General features: G+C 40.1%; 4 protein-coding genes across 6 annotated transcripts in view; 2 read left to right on the forward strand and 2 right to left on the reverse strand.

Annotated features, from left to right (window-relative positions):
• rdh12 (retinol dehydrogenase 12) overlaps positions 1-4,150 on the reverse strand; it is a 62,509-nt gene extending 58,359 nt beyond the window's left edge. For both annotated transcript variants that reach the window (XM_059955474.1, XM_059955473.1), the window contains exon 1: positions 3,937-4,150. In XM_059955474.1, coding sequence (XP_059811457.1) covers positions 3,937-4,014 — 78 coding nt within the window. In that variant the 5' untranslated portion in view covers positions 4,015-4,150. The remainder of the gene's footprint in view (positions 1-3,936) is intronic.
• The window catches only part of gpr176 (G protein-coupled receptor 176), a 192,867-nt gene that overhangs the window by 16,526 nt on the left and 150,135 nt on the right, over positions 1-26,206 (forward strand). The gene's annotated exons all lie outside the window — the stretch shown is intronic.
• On the forward strand, positions 4,520-13,502 carry vti1b (vesicle transport through interaction with t-SNAREs 1B). Of its 2 annotated transcripts, XM_059955475.1 has the most exons (6): positions 4,554-4,825; positions 11,078-11,136; positions 11,301-11,486; positions 12,185-12,358; positions 12,501-12,562; positions 13,134-13,502. In XM_059955475.1, exons 1-6 carry the CDS (start codon positions 4,729-4,731, stop codon positions 13,228-13,230), a joined length of 675 nt encoding a protein of 224 aa, XP_059811458.1. In that variant the 5' UTR covers positions 4,554-4,728; the 3' UTR covers positions 13,231-13,502. The 2 variants fall into 2 exon arrangements, with proteins under 2 accessions (XP_059811459.1, XP_059811458.1); XM_059955476.1 differs by lacking the exon at positions 12,501-12,562 and having other exon boundaries at positions 4,520-4,825.
• Positions 11,569-26,085, reverse strand: arg2 (arginase 2). The gene is made up of 8 exons (XM_059955472.1): positions 25,929-26,085; positions 25,671-25,743; positions 17,042-17,216; positions 16,779-16,938; positions 16,536-16,630; positions 14,693-14,797; positions 14,240-14,376; positions 11,569-14,138 (listed from the first exon to the last, which is right to left on the reverse strand). Exons 1-8 carry the CDS (start codon positions 26,043-26,045, stop codon positions 13,936-13,938), a joined length of 1,065 nt encoding a protein of 354 aa, XP_059811455.1. The 5' UTR covers positions 26,046-26,085; the 3' UTR covers positions 11,569-13,935.

The following is a 26,206-nucleotide window of genomic DNA, read 5'->3' on the forward strand; positions in this document are numbered from 1 at the left end:
CTATAACTAAGTGATTAATAACGATACAGTATATATGAAGGAAAAAAAATAAAGAAAAGGCGCCAAACTTATCAAAGTCCAAACTACTTCGTGCACAACCGTTGGAGCTCAATTACTGAAGTATTCTGGCCACCATTCGATCCCCACCAAACTCCTTGACTCGTAGCTCAGGACCACCCGAAGTGGTCAACCAAGCACATCTATCGTCGTCTCCTCTCCTCAGCGTACCTCCTGGCCTTGGGCCCATCCCCCGGGTCCGTTCCTTGCCCAGTTTACAGCATCACGTCCTCTCTCTCTCACCCCCTTGCGCCGATCTCCCCAAAATGCCCGCCAACAATAGCTTACAGTCAGAAGCAAGAACAGCATTAATCTCAATTGGTTTACAAAGGAATACAATTCTCGTTATCAGTAAATTTTAACCCAAACAAGCTTCCAGCACTCTCTCCCAGCAAAGAAGCATTCCTACTTTTAACAAAACAAAGAAGCCATTTTGAATAACATACACAGTAACAAAGAAAAAGAAGAAACCCCCTTTACAATCTTATATGTTGCAATCAGATCCCCTCTCCATCTCCTTAATTCCAGCGTGTACAAGCCCAGTCTCTCTAACCTCTCTGCGTAAGACAGTCCAGACATCCCAGGAATTAACCTTGTGAATCTACGCTGCACTTCCTCTACAGCCAGGATGTCCTTCCTTAACCCTGGAGACCAAAACTGTACACAATACTCCAGGTGTGGTCTCACCAGGGCCCTGTACAAATGCAAGAGGATTTCCTTGCTTTTGTACTCAATTCCCTTTGTAATAAAGGCCAACATTCCATTAGCCTTCTTCACTGCCTGCTGCACTTGCTCATTCACCTTCAGTGACTGATGAACAAGGACTCCTAGATCTCTTTGTATTTCTCCCTTACCTAACTCTACACCGTTCAGATAATAATCTGCCTTCCTGTTCTTACTCCCAAAGTGGATAACCTCACACTTATTCACATTAAACGTCATCTGCCAAGTATCTGCCCACTCACCCAGCCTATCCAAGTCACCCTGAATTCTCCTAACATCCTCATCACATGTCACACTGCCACCCAGTTTAGTATCATCAGCAAATTTGCTGATGTTATTCTCAATGCCTTCATCTAAATCGTTGACGTAAATTATAAACAGCTGTGGTCCCAATACCGAGCCCTGTGGCACCCCACTAGTCACCACCTGCCATTCCGAGAAACACCCATTCACTGCTACCCTTTGCTTTCCATCTGCCAACCAGTTTTCTATCCATGTCAATGTCTTCCCCCCAATGCCATGAGCTTTGATTTTACCCACCAATCTCCTATGTGGGACCTTATCAAATGCCTTCTGAAAATCGAGGTACACTACATCTACTGGATCTCCCCCCATCTAACTTCCTGGTTACATCCTCGAAAAACTCCAACAGATTAGTCAAGCACGATTTACCCTTGGTAAATCCATGCTGGCCCGGCCCAATCCTATCACTGCTATCTAGATATGCCACTATTTCATCCTTAATAATGGACTCTAGCATCTTCCCCACCACCGATGTCAGGCTGACAGGTCGATAGTTCTCTGTTTTCTCCCTCCCTCCTTTCTTAAGAAGTGGGATAACATTAGCCATTCTCCAATCCTCAGGAACTGATCCTGAATCTAAGGAACATTGGAAAATGATTACCAATGCATCCGCAATTTCCAGGGCCACCTCCTTTAGTACCCTAGGATGCAGACCATCTGGACCTGGGGATTTGTCAGCCTTCAGTCCCATCAGTCTACTCATCACCGTTTCCTTCCTAATGTCAATCGGTTTCATTTCCTCTGTTACCCTATGTCCTTGGTCCAACCATACATCCAGGAGATTGCTTGTGTCTTCCTTAGTGAAGACAGATCTAAAGTACTCATTAAATTCTTCTGCCATTTCTCTGTTTCCCATAACAATTTCACCCAATTCATTCTTCAAGGGCCCAACATTGTTCTTAACTATCTTCTTTCTCTTCACATACCTAAAAAAGCGTTTGCTATCTTCCTTTATATTCCTGGCTAGCTTGCGTTCGTACCTCATTTTTTCTCCCCGTATTGCCTTTTAGTTAAGTTCTGTTGTTCCTTAAAAACTTCCCAATCATCTGTCCTTCCACTCACCTTAGCTCTGTCATACTTCCTTTTTTTTTAATGCTATGCAATCTCTGACTTCCTTTGTCAACCACTGTGGCCCCTCTCCCCCCCTTTGAATCCTTCCTTCTCCGGGGGATGAACTGATTTTGCGCCTTGTACATTATTCCCAAGAATACCTGCCATTGCTGTTCCACTGTCTTTTCTGCTAGGCTATCCGTTCAGTCAACTTTGGCCAGCTCCTCTCTCATGGCTCCATAGTTCCCCCTGTTCAACTGCAACACTGACACCTCCGAGCTGCCCTTATCCTTCTCAAATTGCAGATAAAAACATCATATTATGATCACTACCTCCTAATGGCTCCTTTACTGCAAGATTGCTTATCAAATCCTGTTCATTACATAACACTAAATCCAGAATAGTCTTGTCCCTGGTCGGCTCTCGTACAAGCTGTTCCAAGAATGCATCCCGTAGGCACTCTACAAACTCCCTTTCCTGGGGTCCAGCACCAACCTGATTCTCCCAGTTCACCTGCATGTTGAAATCCCCTATAACTACTGCAACATTACCTTTGCCACGTGCCAATGTTAACTCCCTATTCAACTTGCACCCAATATCTATGCTACTGTTTGGTGGCCTGTAGACAACACCCATTAGGGTCCTTTTGCCCTTACTGTTCCTCAGTTCTATCCACACAGACTCTACTTCTCCTGATCCTATGTCCCCCCTTGCAAAGGGAGGAAGGGAGACAGGCTCACCCCTATTGACATCAATGGATCTGGGGTTGAGAGGGCAAACAGCTTTAAGTTCCTCGGCATACACATCACGGCATAAAAGCCAGGACCAACAATGTCCGGTTCAGCTTCTTCCACCAGGTCATCAGACTGACGAACTCATGCCTGACACAACTGTATTTCCATGTTAAGACGTACAAACAAGCTGGATGAACTCCATTGAAAGAAGCAGTCAATGGATGCTGCCCGGCCTGCTGAGTTCATCCAGCTTGTTTGTACGTCTTGATTTGACCACAGCATCTGCAGTGTACATTGAGTTTTGTATTCCTATTTTATATTGCCTGTCATGTTGTACATACTATTTATTATAAATTGCACATTTAGACGGAGATGTAACGTTAGAATTTTTACTCCTCATGTCTGTAAAAGACGTAAGAAATAGTCATTTCAAAGACCTCTGGCGATCGAAAGCGTCAGACATAAAGTGGGAATGCTTACACACGGCAGCAAGTAGCCAATCAAACTCAGAGAAACTGCGGCCCGCCCATGACCTGACCAAATGTTCCCACGTTCATCAGTTAAGCGTAACCTTTGGGATCTTTACAATGCCCTCCAGTGCAGATGGGGCAGCTATGCCACCAGTTTTTTTTTAAATGTGGATTTATTACAATGCGGAATTAAGTTTTGGTGATGATTTGTCACAGTTACTTCAATGCGTCAAACTGTTACTTAGAGCGAGAAGCGATTTGAGTGAAACGCACAGCCAATTATATTACCTCAATTAATTCACTAAATAAAAAAATATTCAAAGATTGCATCGAAGAATTACACAAGTCGTAGCTATCCCTTTTTTATTCACGGACATCGCAAAACTATTTCACGTCAAGTGATTTTACACTGTGATATTTTAAACATAGTTCGAAAAACACAATCATCCAAATTTCCACCGTTATAGATTTGCTTCTCCAAAACTAAATGCAATTTATTTGTTGAAAACTGCAGATGCAAGGAAGGAAAGTTAACAAGAAATGCCTGATGTATTGACGCCCAAGCAATGCTTCAAAATATTTCAAGGGATAAATACGAACCTGATATATGGAGCAAACGCTGCTAGAAGAAGAGCAGTAATTGCACAGATCCCGATGAGGCTTACGAAGAATGACATCCTCCGACTGCAGCAGCGACAGACACAAAGAAGCTGCCGACCACACGCTACCGGGTTTGAAACCTCGGGATGACAGCAATGAAACTACAATACCCAGAATACTTGCGAGCGTCTGTCCCAGCTGTCAATCACAAAAGGCTTCTGTGGAAAGAAGCGGGTGATTGAGGTCATAGATGAAGGGTGTCCCCGTCCCTCCGCAGTAGCCACAGGAGCAGTCAGCTGGGGGGGGGGGCGTGTCGCGACGGGTATATGTAGTTCACCACACTTGTTTAAGTTCTTGCAGCAGTCTGTGTGTGTTGCACCAGATTCCAGCATCTGCAGCCACTTTCTCCAGCTGCCAGTCCCCTTTTGGCGGCTTCAGACTCAGTTCTAATCCTCGTTAATCGATCTAACCACTTCTCCTTTCGCAGATGCTGCCTGATCTGCCGGTTAGTCAGTCGGGAACTACAACTCCCAAGATGCTGCGGCCGGCCGGCCGGCGGCGGGTCTTGCTGGTTGCTAGGAGCTCGCGCGGCGGGTTAACGAAGATTGGAAGTTAAGACTGAAGTGCGGTGTGGACAAACTCTCGGTTCACTTCGCAAGATGCGGGAGCAGGAGGCCGCTCCGTTTTTGCGGCAAGAGGCGGGGCCCGGTCACCGCGGCGATGCGATGCGGCAGCCGGAAGTGTGGCGGCCGCAGCTTTGTGCCTGGTAGCTGCATGAAAACACCGCCAACATGTCCTCGGAGGAGTTCGAGAAGATGCATGAGGCGTACACAGGGGTTTATGAGGAGTTGAGGAGCCAGTACGAGCAAGTGACCGGGTGCTCAGGAGGTGAGTAACTGAGTATTCGGACCCCAACTTCCGCTTTTCATGGAGACGGAGTCTAGGCCAATGGAGCAAAACTGTGCTGTCACTGCGGGATCTGTTTACTCTTCGATCTGAATAACAATAATAAAGTACTGATTTTCCCTAAGCAAAATGACTGCAGGAATCTGATGACAAAGCAGAGGGAATTGCAAATGCTGGAAATCTGAAATGAGATAGTATTTTCACAAACGAGAAAATCTGCAGATGCTGAAAATCGAAGCAACACTCACAAAATGCTGGAGGAGCTCAGCAGGCCAGGCAGCATCTATGGAAACGCGGGCCGAGATACTTCATTAGGGCTGGAATAGAAGAAGAGAAGTCAGAGCAAGAAGGTGGAGAGGAGGGGAAGAAGTACAAGGTGGTAGGCGATAGGTGAAACCGGGACAGGGGGAGAGGTGAAGAAAACAGCTGGGAGGTTGATTGGTGAAAGAAATAAAGGGCTGGGGGTGGGTGGGAGAAAGGGGAGGGGCAGGTAAGGAGATCAGGTGTGAGAGGGAAACAGGAATGGGGTGGAGGCAAGTTACCAGAAATTTGAGAAATTGATATTCATGTCATCAGTTTGGAGGCTACCCAGACAGAATAAGGTGTCGCTTCCCCAACCTGCGTGTGGTCTCATTGCAGCAGTAGAGGAGGCAATAGACTGGCATGTAACAGTGGGAATGAGAAGTAGAATTGAAATAGATGGCCAGTGGATGTCCGGCTTTTTCTGGCGGATGGTGGGAAGGTGCTTAGTGAAGCCGCCTGCCAATCTACATTGGATCTCACCAATATGCAGGAGGCCATACCGGGAGACCGGATAGTGACCCCAACAGACTCAGAGGTGAAATAATGCCTCATCTGGAAGGACTGTTTGGAGCCCTGAATGGTATTGAGGGAGGTGCAAGTGAGGCACTTGCTCCACTTGCAAGAATAAGTATCAGGAGGGAGATCAGTGGGGAGGGAAGAGTGGAGAATGGAGTCACGTAGGGAGTGATCCCTGCAGAAAGTGGGGGAGAGAGGAAGATGTGCATGGTGGTGGGATCTCGTTGGAGATAGCAGAAGTTACGGAGAATTATGTGCTGTAAACTTCAAACTTCCGATAAGGATTTTCACCACACAAAATGTATCTGAACTCTTGCCATACTCAAGGATTTATTTGTTTAAGTGATGTGTATGCAACATGGACCGGTGATTCAGGAGCTGCGTGGAAGGTTTAGATAGTAACGCAAGTGATTCGATTCCTTAATGTGGTTGGGAGGAGATTCTTACATCAGTATTTCTGCTTTCAGAATCAACTTTATTATCACTGACTAATGTTGTGAAAGGTGTTGTTTTGCAGCAGCAGTACTGTGTAAGACATAAAAACTATTAAAAGTTACAAAAATAGTGCTAAAGAGAAATAATGAGGTTGTGTTCATGGACCATTCATCCCCTCAGTACTAACCAATAAGCTTCAAAACCCGATGAGTCCTTAAACATGGCCCAGTCCACCGACACAAAGCAGATCCATAGCCTCTCCTCTGCCTTCCATGATCATCTCTTTGTTGTTCCTGCCGCTGGTACCTTGTTCTTTGGTCTTTGCCTATGTGTATGCAGTAGGACAGCCAGATAGTCACATTTCCTAAAATGCAATTGATGGTTGGAACATTAGAAAATTTTTGGCAAGAACAGGCCATTTGACCCATGAAAGCTGCTAGATTCCTAGCCACATTGTGTGTTGAAATAAGTATGGAGTTTAGATTTGAAAGTCTCTAGGGTGCTACTCACAATTACACAACTAGGTTGCTTGTTCCATGTATTAGTCATCATTGATGGTAAAGCAGCAGTCGAGTGTTGGGTATTCTGATCGGCAGGTTATTTGCTGCTCGTAGTTGGGTAGAGATTTCTTTAATCTAGCCTGACTAAGGTCCCCAGCAAGCTTGTGAAAAGCTCAGGGCAGGCCATTCTTTGTTTCATGGCACTCAGTTGAGTGCTGGCTTGACATCTGCCTTTGGCAGAATGTAACCTGTAGTCAGGGCACAGCAGAGAACTCTCTCAGTAAGAATGGTTGGTATTTAATCATTAGCCGAGCCAGATTGGGAAAAGATGAGTGAGACAAAACCAATATTTCCAAGTACCATGTTGAGTTATCATGAAGCAGATGTTGCTGCCTTTGCATTTTCCTGACGTGGCTGTCCAGTCAATCCAGTGGATTAATTACTCCCTGGGCTTAAGTGTGTGTGTGCGTGCTGTTGGGAAGCGGGGTGGGTGAGTCATTGAGTCATGGTCTCAGTGAAATAGAGAACGCGGCAATCCCACATTTCCCTCTGACATAGCAATCTTAGGTCCTTTATTTTGCCTCCAGTGATTGTACACTTGGTAGCCAATTTATTAAGTAAATCTGTTTATTAATGCAAATATCTATCAGCCAATCATGTGGCAGCAACTTAATGCATAAAAGCATGCAGACATGGTCAAGAAGTTCTGTTGTTCAGACCAAATATCACAATGGGAAAAAAATATGATCTAAGTGACTTTGACCATGGAATTATTGTTGGTGCCTGATGGGATGGTTTGAATAGCTCAGAAACTGCTGACCTCCTGGGGTTTCATACGCAACAATCTAGAGTTTAGAGAATGGTACGAAAAACCATCCAATGAGTAGCAGTTCAGGGGGTGAAAATGTCTTGTTAATGAGAGGTCAGAGGAGAATGGCCAAACTGATTCAAGCTCACAGGAAGGTGACAGTAACTCAAATAACCTTCTGCTACAGTGGTGGAGTGCAGAAGAGCATGAATGACAACACATCGAACCTTGAAGAAGATGGGCTACATCAGCAGAAGACCTGCAGGAGGAACATAATGAAGTGGCCACTGAGCGTACAGTGGCATGCAAAAGTTTGGGCACCCCTGGTCAAAATTTGTTACTGTAAATAGCTAAGTGAGTAAAAGATGACCCGATTTCCAAAAGGCATAAAGTTAAAGATGACACATTTCTTTAATATTTTAAGGAAGATTACTTTTTTATTTCCATCTTTTACAATTTCAAAATAACAAAAAAGGAAAAGGGCTCAAAATAAGAGTTTGGGCACCCTGCATGGTCAGTATTTAGCAACACCCCCTTTGGCAAGTATCACAGCTTGTAAATGCTTTTTGTAGCCAGCTAAGAGTCTTTCAATTCTTGTTTTGGAGATTTTCACCCATTCTTCCTTGCAAAAGGCTTATAGTTCTGTGATATTCTTGGGTCACCTTGCATGCACTGTTCTTTTGAGGTCTATCCACAGATTTTCAATTATGTTTAGGCCGGGGGTCTGTGAGGGCCATGACAAAACCTTCAGCTTGCACTTCTTGAGGTAGTCCATTGTGGATTTTGAGGTGTGTTTAGGATCACTATCCTGTTGTAGAAGCCATCCTCTTTTCACCTTCAGCTTTTTTTACATATGGTGTGATGTTTGCTTCCAGAATTTGCTGGTATTTAATAGAATTCACTCTTCCCTCTACCAGTGAAATGTTCCCCGTGCCACTGGCTGCAACACAAGCCAGTGTTCATGGTCATATATCGATCATCAATCAAAGCACGATCGATCCACCCCCGTGCTTAACCGTTGGAGATATGTTCTTTTCATGAAATTCTGCACCCTTTTTTCTCCAAACATACCTTACTCATTGTGGCCAAAAAGTTCTATTTTAACTTCATCAGTCCATGGGACTTGTTTCCAAAATGCATTGGGCTTGTTCAGATGTTCCTTTGCAAACTTCTGACGCTGAATTTTGTGGTGAGGTTGTCTTCTGATGACTCTTCCATGAAGGTCATATTTGTGCAGGTGTCACTGCACAGTAGAATAGTGCAACACCACTCCAGAGTCTAACCAAAAGGTCTTTTGCAGTCAAACGGGGGTTTTGATTTGCCTTTCTAGCAATCCTACGAGTGGTTCTCTCAGAAAGGTTTCTTGGTCTTCCAGACCTCAACTTCACCTCCACCATTTCTGTTAACTGCCATTTTTTAATTACATTACGAACTGAGGAAACAGCTAACTGAAAACACTTTGCTATCTTCTTATATCTCCTGCTTTGTGGGCATCACTTATTTTAATTTTTAGAGTGTTAGGCAGCTGCTTAGAGGAGCCCATGGCTGCTGATTGTTGGGACAAGGTTTGAGGAGTCAGGGTATTTATAAAGCTTTGAAATTTGCATAACCTGGCCTTTCCTAACGATGATTGTGAACAAGCCATAGCCCTAACAAGCTAATTAAGGTCTGAGACCTTGGTAAAAGTTATCTGAGAGCTCAAATCTCTTGGGGGTGCCCAATCTTTTGCATAGTGCTCCTTTCCTCTTTTTCCCCCACTCTAAAATTGTACAAAACAAAAATAATACACTAATATTGTTTAAAATGTTGAAAAGAATGTTTCATCTTTAACTTTATGACTTTTGGAGATCAGTTCATCTTCTACTTAACTATTCACAGTAACAGAAATTTTGACCGGGGTGCCCAAACTTTAGCATGCCACTGTACGTTGGCCAGAACGATGCGAGGGAATGGTGGCCATGGTCCCTGTCACTTCAGTCTGGCCTGAAATTCCACCCTCCTCCCCCACTTCCTGGAGCAATCGTCGCCATTCCACGGTTTCCTGGTATCATACCTGCATCCATGAGAAACAAGTTCACCCAATCCTTCAGCGTCGTCAGATTTTAAAATCACTAATGCATTTAGCCAATACAACAGTGTTTCTTAAAAGGTAACTGTAGGCTGGAAATTGCAGTTACAGTTCAGACATCTGTCCAGCAGTTTTTTCCCTCTGTGAATTCCCTGCAAAACATCGCCATCTACTGCCGCTGCAATTTTTTGCCACCATTGAGTACATTTCCAATTGAGAAGTTCAGAGCCTTGGGTCCCACACTACCAGGTTCATGAAGTTATTACCTTATAAACATCAGGCTCCTGAACCAGTGTGGATAATGTCATTCACCACTACTCTGAACTGATTCTATAACCAAGGGACTCGCTTTCAAGGACTCATTATGTCTTGTTTTCAGTATAAACACAAAAGATTCTGCAGATGCTCTTAATCTAGAGCAACGCACACAAAATGCTGAAGGAACACCCCAGATCAGGCAGCAATTATGAAGAGGAATAGAGTTGATCCCTTGGCCAGAAATGACAGCTCTTTATTCCTCTCCATAGATGCTGCCAGACCTACTGAATTTCTCCAGCATTTTGTGTATGATGTTCAGTATTTTTATTTGCAGTTTGTCTTATTCTGCACATTGGTTTTTGTCTTTTTGGTAAAATTCTGTTATTTCTTTTCCTGTAAATGCCTCAAAGAAAGTGAATCTCAAAGGTATATACAGTAACTTTGACAAATTTACTTCAAAAATCTGGACCTCTACATCCCTCTACAACTGTATCTTGGGTTTAGCAGGAGACCAGCCAGTGAAGATTGGTAATACTATCTCCTCGTTGACAGTCAGCATAGGCACATCCCAAGTACGTGTGCTTAGCCCACTACTTTACTGTATAATAGCATAGCAGTTAGTGCAATCACTTTACAACACCAACCATCACTGATCAAGGTTTGATTCTGCCATTGTCTGTAAGGAGTTTGTAGGTTCTTCATGTGGCTGCATGGTCTCCCGCATTTCAAAGACGTGCAGTTAGGGTTAGTGAATTGTACGCATACTGAGTTGGTGCCGGAAGTAAGGCAACACTTGCAGAATGCCGCCAACACAAACCTTGGACTGCACTGGTCAACTGAAAAACAATGCATTTCATCGTTTTGATGTAGATGTGATAAATAAAACTGATCCTCATACTCCTAGCTGTGTGGGCCTGGCACAGCTAAACACCTTTTTAGATAGTTATTCTGGTTAAATGGGAATACAAGGTAATTCACCATTGATAATCCATTGCATGTAGAAATGATCAATGACATTATCATTATAATTGCAAAATGTAGTACTAGACCAGTTGAAAGATTTCATATATTGCAATCATAAATATCTGCAGACTGGATAAAATGTAGTAATCAATGTCTAAGAACATAAATAAGTTACTGCCCAATATGAACCTTGTACTAAGAGATTTTAGATCACACTTTGTTTCTGCTTTCTCCAGTAACTCAATAGCCTCAGAGTTAAAATGTAAAAGGAAATAAAAGATTTTTGTTGGAATAGAGTTTGATGGTGATAATAGGTTTGTAAGAGTTGGATCGTGCTACAACCTTATTACAAAAGTTCTTTAACAATTACTTAAATTATACAGAACTGAAGAAAAGATTTCTAAGGGAGATAGATGGAAAAGCTGAAGAAGCAAATGAAATAGTAAGTAGTGAAGAGATTTGTCTTTTTAAAAAGTTATGGTTATGTTAGTTGCTATTGCATGAGTGTTTGCCAAGTTAATCCTGTTACTAAATGTTGCTTCTCAATGCTTTAGCCAGCAATACTCATTTGTAAATTTGAACTCTTATTCCTGGATACCGTCATAGTTGGATGGAATGGAGAAGGAAATAAGGAATGCACCATTATCATATCGTAACCAGATGAATATCAAAATCCGATCATACAGAAAAGATGTCAGCAAGTTACAGCGGGATGCAAGAAATAGTGATTCTGGATATGGAGCACGTAGTGACTTCAAGTATGCTGTGTACAGGGCTGAAAATGAACAAAGTGTAAGTACTGCAGCTACAGTATTATATGAGACTTGAAATTAAGTCTGTTTGCATTGTATATTGATTGACAATGAATTCCATATGGAACATTCCTTTTATTCTGCAGTATCTTTTACCTTGCCAGTAGTACATATTTTGTATGTTACCTTATTTAGTAGAGTTCAGTGACTTTACAATATTAGTTGAAGGATAGATCATTTGACACCCTAAGATTCTGGTGTTAGATGCATCATGAGCTCTGTCATATTTTGTTTCATTGTGATTAATTTATTTACACAAACAATCTGTAGAGACTCATAAGATCCTGTTAGTTCACATTATGTTGAGGAGCTGGGTCCGTATGCCTTGTAAAGCCTTTACAGAGGGAACACAACATTTTATTTTGTCATTCATTTTAAAATTGCTGTCAACTTGCTTATTTATTCAGCTTCTCATTATTTTTTACTTAATATGATGTCCATATGATAAAAGCCATCAAAGAGTAATATAATAGAGTATGTGGGGATGGGTTTACTCAAAGTATAGCATCATATTGATTGGGTTGAAAATTGAGTATTTTTTCTGGACAAAATCTTGTGAATCTCAACTTAAGTTTTTCCAAAAATTCATGTTCCTTTTCATTAGGCTACGTCTAACTTTAAAAAAAAAAGTTTTTCCAAAGTTTTTAAGTAAGTTCCAACAACTGCATTTTGTTGCAGAATCACTTAGCCTCTCAACGTGCTTTGCTATTGCAAGGTACAGACAGTCTCAACAGAGCCAGCCAGAGCCTAGATCGTTCACATCGAATAGCAGCAGAGACTGATCAGATAGGTTCAGAAATAATTGAAGAACTTGGAGAGCAAAGAGACCAGCTGGAACGTTCAAAAGACAGGGTAAGTCTTCATTAGGTATGCAAGTACGAAATTTATTTGGGAAATAACTAAATAGAAAATACTCCCATCTGAAAATTTCAAAATGTGTGTATTATGAACAAAAACAAGGGAGCAAGATAACAATTTTGTTTTTGTTCTGAAGCTAATTAACACAGGTGAGAATTTAAGCCGAAGTCGGAAAATACTTCGCGCCATGTCCAGAAGGTAAGAGTGAACAAATCTTGACAGCCAACTATATTATCAGACAAGTTTGTACTTCACACTTTCCAAAGCAACCCCCCACCACCAGTGGAAAAAGTGAAGCCAGGAATATTTTCTGCTGCCAGTACTATCCATGTATAAACAACTATAGAACAGTAAATATTTTTTCTGTACTTTACATAAATTGAGTGCGGAGACATTGTTAAATTTTAATTCTAAAGAATTGATTTCAAAGCTGGTCCTTTAGACACAGACGTTCACCTTTTCCCACTTAATAGTTTCAGGGAATCTGGGTAATAAAAGCTTATCATACAAACTGGTTGTAAAACAGGCATTTTAAAACCAACTAAAAACTACTCAAGTCTGATCTGATGGGCATCCGGAGAAAGTCACCCACCTAAAATTTAAAGATCAGAAATTATTGCTTTCTACTTTAAGGCTAGACAGATCATTGAATAATGGAATAAATATGTGAAATGTTCTTCAGCCTTGTTACAAAAAACTAGTATTTGACCTAGGGTAATAATTTATTCTTACAATGCAAACCTGAAAGTTGATGTTTTGATCTCTCTAGAATTATGACAAACAAACTGCTACTGGGTATTATTATTCTTCTGGAAGTGGGAATTCTTGGAACCGTTGTATACCTCAAGTTCTTTCGCAAGCACTGACTCAAGTTATGCATGCATAGATAGGCTGCAATGCTTGAGATTCACAGTTGAAGATGATTTATCTACATGGGAGTACATAAACCGATGAACAATTTTCACGTATTTAATCTGCTTAGAGGACTTCACTGCAAGACACCCCATTCCAGGAGATGTTTTTACAAAGGTGAAGCAGTTTAAAATTGCATTCAATCAGTTCTTTAAATGCTACTGCCAATGACTACATTGTAGCGATGTGCATAAATTTTTAATAAAGTCATTTGATACGCAACATGTCCTATTGGTCTTGAACACAAGTTTCTGTTGAGAGGAAAAATGCAAGTTATTAAAAAAAGTACGCTGTAAGGTTTTGGGGAAAAGTATTAATCAGTTTTACATAAGAACAGAACCTTTAGAGATTTGGCTTGGCTTTTTCCTGCCAGAACTGATGTTTTGAGTGATCTACCTCTCTCCCCACACAGTTGAATAGAGAAGTGAAATCAATTCTATACATACTGGAATGTTTGAAAAGCTCAGCTGTAGGTTGTTCATAATACCTGTAGATAAGTGAGATATTAGGTAATGGTCTGAGAACACAATGCCTCATGAAAGAATCCCAATGAGAAAGTATGTACAGCAAGGCAGCAGTTACATAAAATACCCCAAAGTACTTCCTCAGAGTTCCAAATTCTGGGTTTATACAAACAGCCCGCTCGTCTTTAGTCAGTTCTAAAGCCGTACAGTCTGTTCACTTGTTTCATATGTTGTGTCAGGAGTTGGTATTTCATCACATTTGCCATGAGATCCTTCTCGTGCCTGTCCTAAAGAAAAGGAAATAATATCCACTGCGATGTTTACTGTGGAATTAAGTTCTTTATCTGTAGTTGCAAGTTTAGGATTGACTTCCACCAGATCCATTGCAGACAGCATTCCTGCATGAGAAACAACGGATACAAGTCACATTTCAAGGCAAATGAACAACTGCAAGACTCTTTCACTAATCAACCAGTTGCTTCTATAGATCGTTCCATACCAGAGTTGTACACTTCTTCAGCAATATACATTCCTTCCCTGTAAGTTAGTCCTCCAATCACTGGAGTACCAGTAGCAGGAGCTAAAGATGGATCAATGGCATCGACATCAAAACTCAGGTGCAATGGTCTTTTCTTTCTATAAAGAAACATACGAGGTTAGATTCAGATGTATGTATATCCATTAAATAATCAACCTTTGCTTTGAGATTTCAAAATTTAAATTCATGACTTCACCTATGAAGTAGGTTAATTGCAGCCTACTATCTAAAATGAAAATTAAAATTTTGATGATAGTAACTTACAGTTTAGTACAACTCCCTACTACCCCCTCCATGAGATAGTGGCTACATGAAGTTATTTTTATGACCCAGAGGAAGAATACAAATATCATTGATTATTGCTGGACAGTCAGTGAGAGCAATATTGTTCAGTTTAATGGTTATTTAACTTACTTTCCAATTAGATAATCAAGTGTTTTTTCCATTACTTTCTGTATTCCAAGTTGATCCACCTCTTTCATTGAGAAGTACTGGATGCCAAAATTTTTCAGGATGTAGCTGATAGTAAGAAAAGCAATCATTATAACTTTTTCTTATTTGTTTGGGGTCAGTTTCAGGATCCAAGTAGTTCCATGTGAAGTTTATTGAATCAAGGACATTAAGATTTAAATACTTTTGGGATTTCTAAATAGTGAAAACTCAGAGGCCATGATTTCCCATATAATCATTACATCTAAGTAATTATTTCCCAGCATTTACATCAATTATCACAGACAAATCATTTTTAGTTGCCACTGAGTACTTTCGCATTTTGCATTTGCATATCATGCAACACTTTGAAATATAGTGTATACTACCATCTTCAGAAAATATTTATGGTGTAAATATTTAACAGTTAAACAAGCATATGCATCATTTAATCTGAATATCCACCACTTATATTACAGTAACTGTACACGGCTTTTTTTGACCTCAAGCCTTGACCAATTAAGAGGAATTGTGGAACATCCTTCTCGAATTTAGCTGTCTACAAAAATTTCTTTACAAATCACGCCTGCAACCTAAAGGCTTGGAAGCCAGGGTCTTAACAAATGGACCACGCAACAAAGCAAATCTCAGTGTAGACAGCATCAAACCATCAACCAATGCTTTCCTCGAGCTTTCTCCAGAAACCTTCCCAACAGATCTGAACTAATCTACAGGACAAATGTTCAACCAATTTCTCCCCTCCAGGACCAATGTAGCTCCAACTTCAGTCAGATTTGCAGAACATTGAGGCAGAGCTTCAAATGCACTCATATACAGAGTGCAGGCCTTACAAACAACATCCACAAAATAAAGAGTCACCCATCAGTTTAACCATGCTGTATGATATTGCTCAGCAGTAAAGGCCTATGATGAGAAGCTAGAAAATGTGGACCACCACCCCTAACTGAGGAACCACGTCTCAATGAAGGCAGTCATCATCACCTTCAAACTGCCGGCACACATTTTTGCTGACTGAGGAAAGCACTGAAAGACCAGACCTCAAAGCTTACGGTAGTAGTAATCCTTGCTATCTTGTAAACCAAAGTCATGAACTACTTACAGCAAGGACCTAGAGATCGAAGAGAGTTACCATTATCATCTCCACAACCTCTAGCAACACATTTGGAGGATTAAGTAATCAATGTACACATCCTCTTCTTGATCATCAATCCAAAACAGAGGCCCTAAGTGCACAGAATGTACAGCCAACATTATTTTTATGTTGAACACAAAACTTCTGAAACACACTTATCAGAGCTCTATTGGAGAAAAATATCTAGACCAACGTTTGGGATTCTATGGAACATGACCAATTAAAATGAAAAAGGTGCACTCCAACTTTCATTCAGAACTTTTAAGCCCATTCACTGAACAAACAAGTTCAGAATAAAGGGGAAAGCAAAACTGCCTGATCAGCCCACTCGCCCCTCCATTAAGCATTCCTTGTTCCACCTGTGGCAAAAAATTAGTGGGTCCCATATTGGCCTCATGACAGAAATGGAGTGGGAGCAGGTATACCTCAAAAGCAAGGGAGTACCTAAAAGGTTGACAACAAACAGGACTGAATAAGGAATTTAAATTAAAAATGAATGCGTGCCAAAATGTAATGCAATAAAAGTTTGCATACAAACAATTTAACAGTATTTTTGCATCAGATTTACTTTCATTTTAGCTTCACTGATTACAAATGGAGATGTTTGCCAGGTATCTAAGGTGGTATTAATATACTGAAATTTTCACTTAAGTCAATTCTAGAAACCATTCTTACTATTCAGCAGGGTCAACATCCCGTAGTCCAATGTAAACCAAGTCCTTAACTGATATACAAGGAGTGACCCAAGAAAATCCAGGGAGTGATGGGATCTAAAAGAAAAGCACAATTTGTAGAGTAAAAGGTATCTACTGGTAAAATAAAGATGCAGAAAACAATCTATTCCCAATTTGGGCAAATACATCTTAAATCTACTGAACAAAATGGTTAATAACTGGTTTAATTCAAATATAGCTTTACCTTGTTCTGCAGCTCTTTTATAAGGAATGACACTGGCTGTCCATGCATATTTCCAGTTGTGGTTGTAAGAGGTGTGTTTAGATCACAATGTGCATCCACCCAAATGACACACAAATCTGGACGCTGTTGGGCATGCCCATGGATTGAACCAATTCCTAAACTGGATAGGATAAGAAATTTTTAAAAATTACCAATCCATGTGCAATAGTTAAGTGTGTGCAAAAGTCAGACTATTAAAACTTAACTGCATGCTATCAACCTACCTATGATCTCCTCCAAGCATAACACTTATGTGACCATCTCTAACTGCCCGACTGACTGCTCCAGTTAATGACTGGTTTGCTAACCCCACTGTTCTTGGGTGGTGAATATTCTTATATGGTGTATCATTTGGTACAGTTGTGAAATTCAGGTCTCCATAGTCATGAAGGTTCCAACCTGAAAATGAACGTGTATTGATTAGAAATGGTACCATTCCAAAGTTCAAGTTCAAATTTAAAGTACATTTATTATCTATGTAAACAGAATACAACTCTTGAGATTCATCCCCTCAACAGGCAACCACTAAATAAAAACACCACCAACTGCAAATTAATTGCTAGATCAGTAACATTCCAAGTGTCCACAAGAGTCATGTAGGTGTCTGGAGAAAGATGTTTTTCTGATGAAGGAGATTTGCCTTTTGTACTTGGTAACCTGTTAAGCTATTAAGTTGTTTTGTGTGGAAATCTGCAACAGGGATTTCAAACTACACCCGTTACCCTTTTAGACTGCATAAAAGGGTTATCTGGAACAAGGCAATATAGTTTCAGAACTAAGGAGTTCCCCAATTATCTGTAAATCTTTGGGGTTCTTCATCCTTCACATTGTTGAATATATTCAAGGCAGAGATTGATGGCTATTTAAACTACAATTGAGTTAAGGGAGTTGGAGAGACCAGGAAAGTGATGTTGATGGTAAGAATTAATTAGTAATCATCTTACTTAAGGGGCTGATTGGCCACTTCCTGCTTCTAATTAATATAAACCTATTTACCCAGCCCCTTCCCAATGCCCATGTCAATAGGAGTCATTAATTTGACAACAAAAGGTTCACAACGCTGGTCATAAAGCTTGTGAGCTTCTTTCTGCTTCTTTTGATCATTAAACCCAATGTTAGCAAATATTCTGCAGCAACCCAAGTTTACCACTAGTAGTCAACGGAAAATTCTGACTCAAGTGGAATCTTTAAAAGACAAAGTGGACACTTTGAATTACATTTCCCTTCAGAGTTGATTTTAATTTGTTTTAGAAGAGTTTTCATTATTTTATGAAATAAACAAGCAGTGAAATTTGGGGACAGTATGCTGATCATTTGGCATTTATTGATTACTCACTGTCTGTATTATTATTATTATTATTACTGTTATTATTTTAGTTGTGCAGAGCTGAGAACACCATGTTCATGAGGAACAAGTTCCTAACACCAAATTACTGTTCAGCCGAAGTGTTATTGTAAAATTTTAATAACTATTGGGGATTATGTGATGTTGGAATTTCACTCCTTCAGGAATTTGGGAATCTGTCATATTTCTAACTTGTTTTCTGGATGGGAAAGCTCTGGGAAGTCAGTAGTTACTCAGGGTTGTTGATAGAGGACTCAAGCTGCAAGATGCAGTGCTGTGCAGTCTTATAGGCACATAGCTAGGGTGCCCAAGACCTTTGCACAGTACTATAGTAACGTTATGTATTGCACTATACTACTGCTGTTTTAAAAAAAAACATTTCATGACACATGTGAGTGATGATAAACCCAATTCTGATATGGGTCTCTATTGTGGACCGAGAGTGGAAAGGGGGTAGAAGGAAGGGATGGAGTGGGAACCACCAGAGAGCCATTCTGTAATGATCAATAAACCAATTGTTTGGAATCAAGTAACATTGTCTGGTGTCTCAGGGCTGGGTGTGTCTGCACCCTCTCCACCCCCCCAGCACTCCTGCAGAAGGCAATTACTGTACAACAGGCTTTGCCTTCAAGGCCATTCGTGAAGATGAGTTGACTGGCCAGGTTGTGCCTTTATGATGCCTGGTACCAAGGCAAATAAAATTTACTCCTCCTAGCTTTATTACTGTATCCTTTTGATGCCAGCAGTGATCAACTAGACCTGGGCATTTTGGGGCAGGCAAGCATGCTCTGGAATCCCAAACCAAGTAGGACAGCAGATTTTCTACTTTGAAGGCATTAGTGATTTTTTTTTTTAAATGGGCCATTCTCACTTCTCAAACAGATTCTTTTTAAACTCTGGATTTAATTAATGTGATAATCCTCACAATTGCTACGGTGGGATTGGTGTGTCACCAGATTAGCCCATTACTAATCCAGTACCATAACTACAGTATTGCAACACCAGCAATGGAATCTTTGTTCAATCATTTGGAATGCAAAGAGCCTATTCCCCCAAAAGAAAAAAGAAATAATGAAGCTCGGTGAGGGAAGGGAGGTAAAATAAGTTTTTTAAAAAAGGCAAATTGTTCCAACTGTATTGTAACAGACACCAAGTTAAACAAAAAGACCAGGTTTCTGAATACAAGTCATGTGCACATTGGTAATGTGTTAAGGAATATAGGTAAACATGGGACTGAAGTGATTTATGCATGCACTGCATTGGACATTTCATACTTGTGTTACAAAGAAATCACCTCTGGGACAGATTGTATTTAAACTAGGATCTAAAGCAAATAAGCGAAAAGACGCATGAAGAGACATAAATTGTACATACTCACATCACACAACAAGAAACCAAAGGATGTAATCTCAGAGAAAATGGTAAGATGCAAACAATAAAATAGATCAGGCAAACATTGTGCAGCTACACCAAATAAGTTTTTTTTATTTTCTACCTCTTCCCTTCAATAACAAAAAGGCTCAGCAGAGGACGTAGTTCTTGCGGCAGCTGGTAAAGTTCCATCTTCCCCAGAACATACTGGTGCAATTCTACACTGCAATCATAGACAGCATCCACATAATCAGCTATTACTGTCTAGTTTGGTGCAGCAACTTCTCATAATATGAAAACTACAGCAAACTGTCGGAACAGCTTAAAATGTCATTGGCAACAGTATACCATCATGGCAGGACTTGCATGCATCCAGGACAAAGAAGCCAGCAGAAAAAAAAGTGCAGACACTACCGACCCAGCAAGCTGCCTTTTCCAAAAGCTCCATTCTGGCAAATGCTAGAGGGCTATTAAAGAAAAAAAACTTACCATTTAAAAAATTTCTTCCCCCAGGCAGTTAATCTGATTAACTATTCTAGTTAGGCACCCCACCCCATTACCTCATTCACTACCAACACTAAACCACTTTTTATAATGCTGTTTGCATTGTAAATACATGCTTTTATATATTTATGCACATTTCATTCCATACCCACACTTATTTAAATATAATCCTTTTTTAAATTGTTGAATGTTTTTGTTGTGTATTGTGTATGTATTTGTATGTATTGTACACCAAATTCCCAATGCACGTAAATATATAATTTCTTTAAGATGACGCATTTCACCATGTACACGTGTCAAATAAAGCCAGTCTCCAAGTAGGTATTGCAGTCAGTGAGGATAATTTAGAAATAGAAAATAATTTACGATTCTGGAAGTTGCTACAGGAATCACTTATAAAAATATCAAAACATAATGCTGAAAATAAAACAGCCATGGCAAATGTGGTCTTTTAGGTAGGTACATGGAGCTTAGTAAAATAGAGGGCTATGGGTGAGCCTAGTAATTTCTAAGGTAGGGACATGTTCGGCACAACTTAATGGGCCAAAGTGCCTGTATTGTGGTGTAGGTTTTCTATGTTTCTAAATAAAAAATGGTTTTAGTGTGGAATTTTTAAACCTGCATTGAGATCAAGGAATGAATTTCCAGGGTGCTCAGGATAGGTTTTTCTGCAACACTAGGTACTGGGACCAGTAAGGAGATGGTCCATACTCAATTTAATATGCAACAAGCCAGATTTACTTGACTGTATTTGTAATCATAATTTTAAAAGCTCAATGATGTCAAAAGAATTGAAGGTCCAACCTTTAAGAGGTAAAGCCTAATTACATGCAATTAGACAAAACTGTTAATGATAAACAATCAAAAGCACAGTAAATGGGGGGTGTTTAAAACAATGAATATGGAACAGAAGCATTTCATAAAAGAACAAATTACATTTGCCTAAAGCACCACAAACAGCTTAGAAACACTGACTATGTATCCTAGTGGGCTAGAAAACAGAAAAAGCAAAGGTCCTCAACATGTAATTACATTTGTTTAATTTATGAACAGCTGAAACCAGGTTTGTGCCTTTACATTATACTATCTTTCCTCACCGTTTAACTTTAGATTTCTACACTCTAAATTTCATTTGTATATTTAGCCAGCAGGTGTCCTTGGCAATGTATTGCTATTCTCTTCAATGTTTAAGTCATCTGGAATTTGAATATTTCCTTGCATGCTCATGTTCAATTTTTAAATTTATTCAAAAATAACAATTTTAAGTAAATTTTTTTCTTGCTCCTAGCCTTGGGGACTATTGCCCATCGTCCTCTAATATATAAAAATAAATGCTTTCCCCAACTCTTTATTTACACCATTTCTCTTCAAGCTGTCACTACTTTGATCAAAAGGTATGGTTCAAGAAGTGAATTTTAAAATATTACAGTTGTTACATTACATTAGTTTAAAATACAGTTAGATGATATCTATGCATTGCAGGAGTATGGCAGGCTCTTGTTTACAGAAATCTCCAATGAACTTCCTTCCGAAACCCAGAATATCTCTCAAGTCAGGTAACTGATTCATGTTAAGTTTCACCACATTTTCACTGTATCAGATCTTAAGTAATTTTCCACTTCCATCTATTTTCTCCTGAGATTTTGGCAGCATCCTCTATTGGTCAAGACTGATACAAAATATTTCAGGCATTTTGCCTGATTGCATTGCTTACTTAGGTAGTCCCTAGAATCATCCTGCACCATTCACCATCCCATCAATTACTCTCATCACCCACTTATTTGCCCACACAAAGGATATCCAGAACCATATAGTTCCCAACCCAACAACCAAAAGATGTAGATGATAACACTGCAGCCACAATTGCAATCTTAAAATTCACTTCTTGAACTATTCCTTTTGATCAAAATTGTTCTCATCTGCATGAATTTGTAGAGGTCAGCCATGCAGAATAAGCCTGTTGCAAATTACTTGGAGCCATACCTGAAATAGAGAAATGTTTACTGATATTGCTGTTGAAATACTTGGCTAAAAAATTGACACTCAGAACAGAAGGTAAATTATTAACACATTACAGAAGTTGGTTGAACTATAGCAACCAATGCAGATATTGGACAGTTACTGACTATGGTACAATATTAATGTCCGGCAGGAATCTGTGTTGGGGCTTAAACTATTCATTCAAGGTGGATCAGAATATTAATTATGCATTCAAGCTTGCTATGCAGCCAGCAAAACAATGTGCAGCAATGCAAGGTGTGTGGATAGATGCACCAAAAACAGTAACTTAAATATGAGCTAAACTGTGTCAAAAGGATTTCAATACATTGAAGTGAACAGGGGATTAGACGTCTCATAACTGAGATCAATTCTGGGAGTTACAACTTGGGAAGCGTATTGGATTTGAGGGAATACAGCATACAGATATGAAAATAACTGGACCCTTCTTTTTACTGGAATATTCAACACTGTGGAATGATCTAATCAAAGAAACCAAAGAACAAATCAGGCAAATGGAGAAAAAAATTCTCCCTGGTCAATGTATCAAGGCTGGGGCTACAGTCTAAGAGTCAGAAATGGGCATCTCAGGAGCAGTCAGAAGACTAAAAGACATGCTGTATCAACCATTAATTTTAGTCCAAAATTGATCAATTGTGAACCAAAATGTATTAAGTTTGGAGAAAGATAGGTATATGGAACTAAGTTACAGGTTTATTGTAAGTGCATTCAATGGAGGACCAGGCTAAAGGGCTGAAAATTATTTACATCACAAAACCAGTTACTACCAAAGTTCAAAGTTCAACTATGCAAATAATTTACAACTTAGTGATGAAAAAATAAATTAAATTGGATGATACTCCTTGTCAATATACAAGAACTTTGAAACCTTTGTAACCTATTCTTTATCTAACATAGGGTATTTGCTCATATATTAAATTTCATACAAAGTCATGCAGTGTAGGGAACACTTCAACAAAAAATACCAGAAATCTTTAAAATGGATCAAGGTAGCACAGTTCGTTAACACTTATGGTAACCAAAGTTCAATATTTCACACTGACGACTTTTCATCAAAGCAATTAAAGCAGATGTGCAGGACTTTGTTTTACACAAATATTGGTAGGTACCTGGAACACATTGCCACTTCAGGGGCTTTTAGAGCACGAATACAGAGGAATATGCATCAGATGCAGACAAGAGGATTAGTTTAATTTGGCATTGTGTTCAGGGCAAACACTGGGACGAGGGCTGTGATCTGGTGCTGTATTGTTCTATGAATGCACGGATAGAAGTGGAGGTGAGCAACAGCAAGTTTTGATCAAAAAAGATGCAATGACCATGAAATGTTGGAAACTGTCAGCACATCTGGTAGCATTTGTGAAACGAGCAACAAAATGTTAACTCTTGTTTGTCTTTCCACGCATATTCCTAATGTGTTCAGTAATTCCAGCATTTTCTATTTTTATCATTCATTAGATTTGTAAGTGGCAGGAGAGAAAGCAAAATAAAAGTGGCTGAAACTGGCAAAAAAAGATGGTAAATGTTGATAGGTATATGGATGGGAGGGGCATGGTGCTGGTTGATGGGACTAGGCAGATAAATAGTTCAGCACAGACTAGATGGGTTGAAGGGCCTGTTTCTACGCTGTAGTGCTCCATGACTCTAGAAACAAAAAGTCAATTTAGTAATTAGTACATGCTCGAGTTTGCAGTATTCTTTTCTCTAGCTCTGAACATTAATCATGCCATTATCTTAAAGGTGACAAACTGTTGTCTGAATTTGGAAATCAAATCCCAAGATGGCAAAAGGAGATCATATTCCAAAAAGCACAACAATGGTGACTGGTCCAAAACACTGTCCCCTGAAATAAAGTACTAACACTTTTCCCCACATTTCTACAGTCTAACAAACAGAATGTAGAACAGACCAGCTAGCTAATGGCACGACTATAGCACCTCTTTCCTGAATTAGTATACTTATTAACAGATGGGACATTCAAATGTTGAATGATCAACCATCCACAAAAATAATTTACCATCCTTTCTGTTGCAGCCCTTGCTTCCACCAACTTATTTTTCAATTAAAGAACTTTTATAAACTATTATCAAGACCTCAAAACATTCACAACACTATTCATTGGAAGTGTTAAACGTGGTCACAGCTTTAGTATGTGAAACATAGCCATCAATTTATGCACAAGGCCCTAAAGAGCTATGTGATTAGCACAAAATAATTTTAGTAATGTTGGTTGAAGGAGAAAAATAGCGCAATGTTGCCTCCGTGACACAAGAGGTCAGAATGGAGGTTCAGTCACGAGGAGGAAGTACTGCACTCATTTCTGCACACGTTATCAACCTGGACTCCGTGTTCAAATCTCCAGATCTGCAATTCCCTTAACAGAAAAGTTCACAGCCAACACTTACAATCGAGTCTCTTGTAAATCACCATCATTCCTCCCCCTTCTCCCCAGAGTATCTTAAAATCATGAAGCTGTAGAATAACAAGAGCATTTGGCCCTTTGTCCCTGCTCCACCATTCATCGCAGCTAATCTAGCTCACACCTTTTCACCCGAACTATGTTGATATCCCTTTACCATCCGACAACACAGGCTCCAGACTCCTCAGAGACAGGGTTCCAAAGATTCCCCATACGCTTTAAAAATCTCCACTCTTATGCGGTCACTGTGCCCCCTGCTCTTAGGGTCCTTGGTCAACTTCTTCCCTGCCAAAAAAACATTCTGTACGAATGTTATTAGTTTCAATGAGACTGTCTCTTATTCTATTAAATACTGGTGCGACAGGCCCAGTCTATGCAATCTCCCCTCAGAAGGCAAACCTGCAACAGCAGATACCAGTCTCGATTCACTTCTAATACAAATCTTATGTAAATGTGGAAACAAACATTTTGAACTTTATCTAAGTTAACTAATATATATTAGTAACTATAGAAAAACTGGAAACACAGATTAGCTGTTAATCAGATAAAACGTTTTGGTTGATAATGTTTCAAAGAAATCAGAAGATAATCTTGCTGATTTGTTGCTCTAGCTGAGGGGCTACACGAGCAGACTAAATTTTATTAAGTAACAAGATATAATATTGTAAGAAATACTCAGCGGGACAGATGGCGTCCATAAAAAGAGAACAAAGTTCGGGTTTCAGATTAAACCTGGCACCTGCTCATCGTCCCCTCCCACCCCCAAGTGTTTTATTTCACAATTCGGTATCTGCATTATTTAATCATTTTCGACCCCCCCCCCCCCCCCCCACTTATTACCCATTCCTATTCCTTCTGATTGCTTGCTTCAGACCACAGTTTACAATGTTATGGCAGCGCGGAACTTCGTTCCCTTCCTCCACATGATATTCTACACCATGTGGCGGAATAGAAAACGGACAAGAAAGGGCAGGGATTAGTCATGTACGGCTGCCGCTCAGTTTTAAAACAACGAAATAAAAGCCAACCTGCAGGAGGGTGGAAAGCAGACATTAAAACGTGAATAAACCGGTTTCTTTTCCTTCGAGCCTTCGCGAGACTGAGGAAGTAACAAGCATCATGTGTATGTAAGTCGCGATGTGCCTGCTCTCTGACCGAACCGCGATGATACACACCCTCCCATCCTTGTACTCACCCAGAGCTTTTAAGCGATCTATCAGCCCGGCGTCCCTGATTGCCTGAGGCCCACCCTCGACTCCTCGCCGTTTCTGCGATTAAATCAATAAAATATATATATAAACACCGACAGGAATCGTTCCAAATGTTAGTTTGCATCCTGCATGCATTTGTGCAGTCGAAATAACAAAAGATGACATTCTAAGGTGGGTTTTTGCTACTACGTATTCAGTCACCCCTCCCCCGTTAGATTTTGGATAAGTGGAACTCCCAGTACCTGGCCATAGGAGAATGGGGCACCGATTATACCTAGAGAATGGACCGATCGCTTCTGTTTGGGAAAAGCGCCCAGCTGTTTCCCCAAAAGATGCAAATACCTCAGTCGCAAAGACATGGCTCTAATCGTGGTGAGAAGGAAGCCCCTCCTTTTATAACTTGGCGTTTCATCACCCGACTGCTATTGGTTGGAAAACTCCTGACGTCATAGAGGGGCGGAAAACCTGGAAAGGAACATATGTAAGAGGATACACTGCCACAAAGCAAAAGAAAGGACGG

Source organism: Hypanus sabinus, chromosome 2, assembly GCF_030144855.1.
Source record: "Hypanus sabinus isolate sHypSab1 chromosome 2, sHypSab1.hap1, whole genome shotgun sequence".
NCBI classification, from domain to species: Eukaryota; Metazoa; Chordata; class Chondrichthyes; order Myliobatiformes; family Dasyatidae; genus Hypanus; species Hypanus sabinus.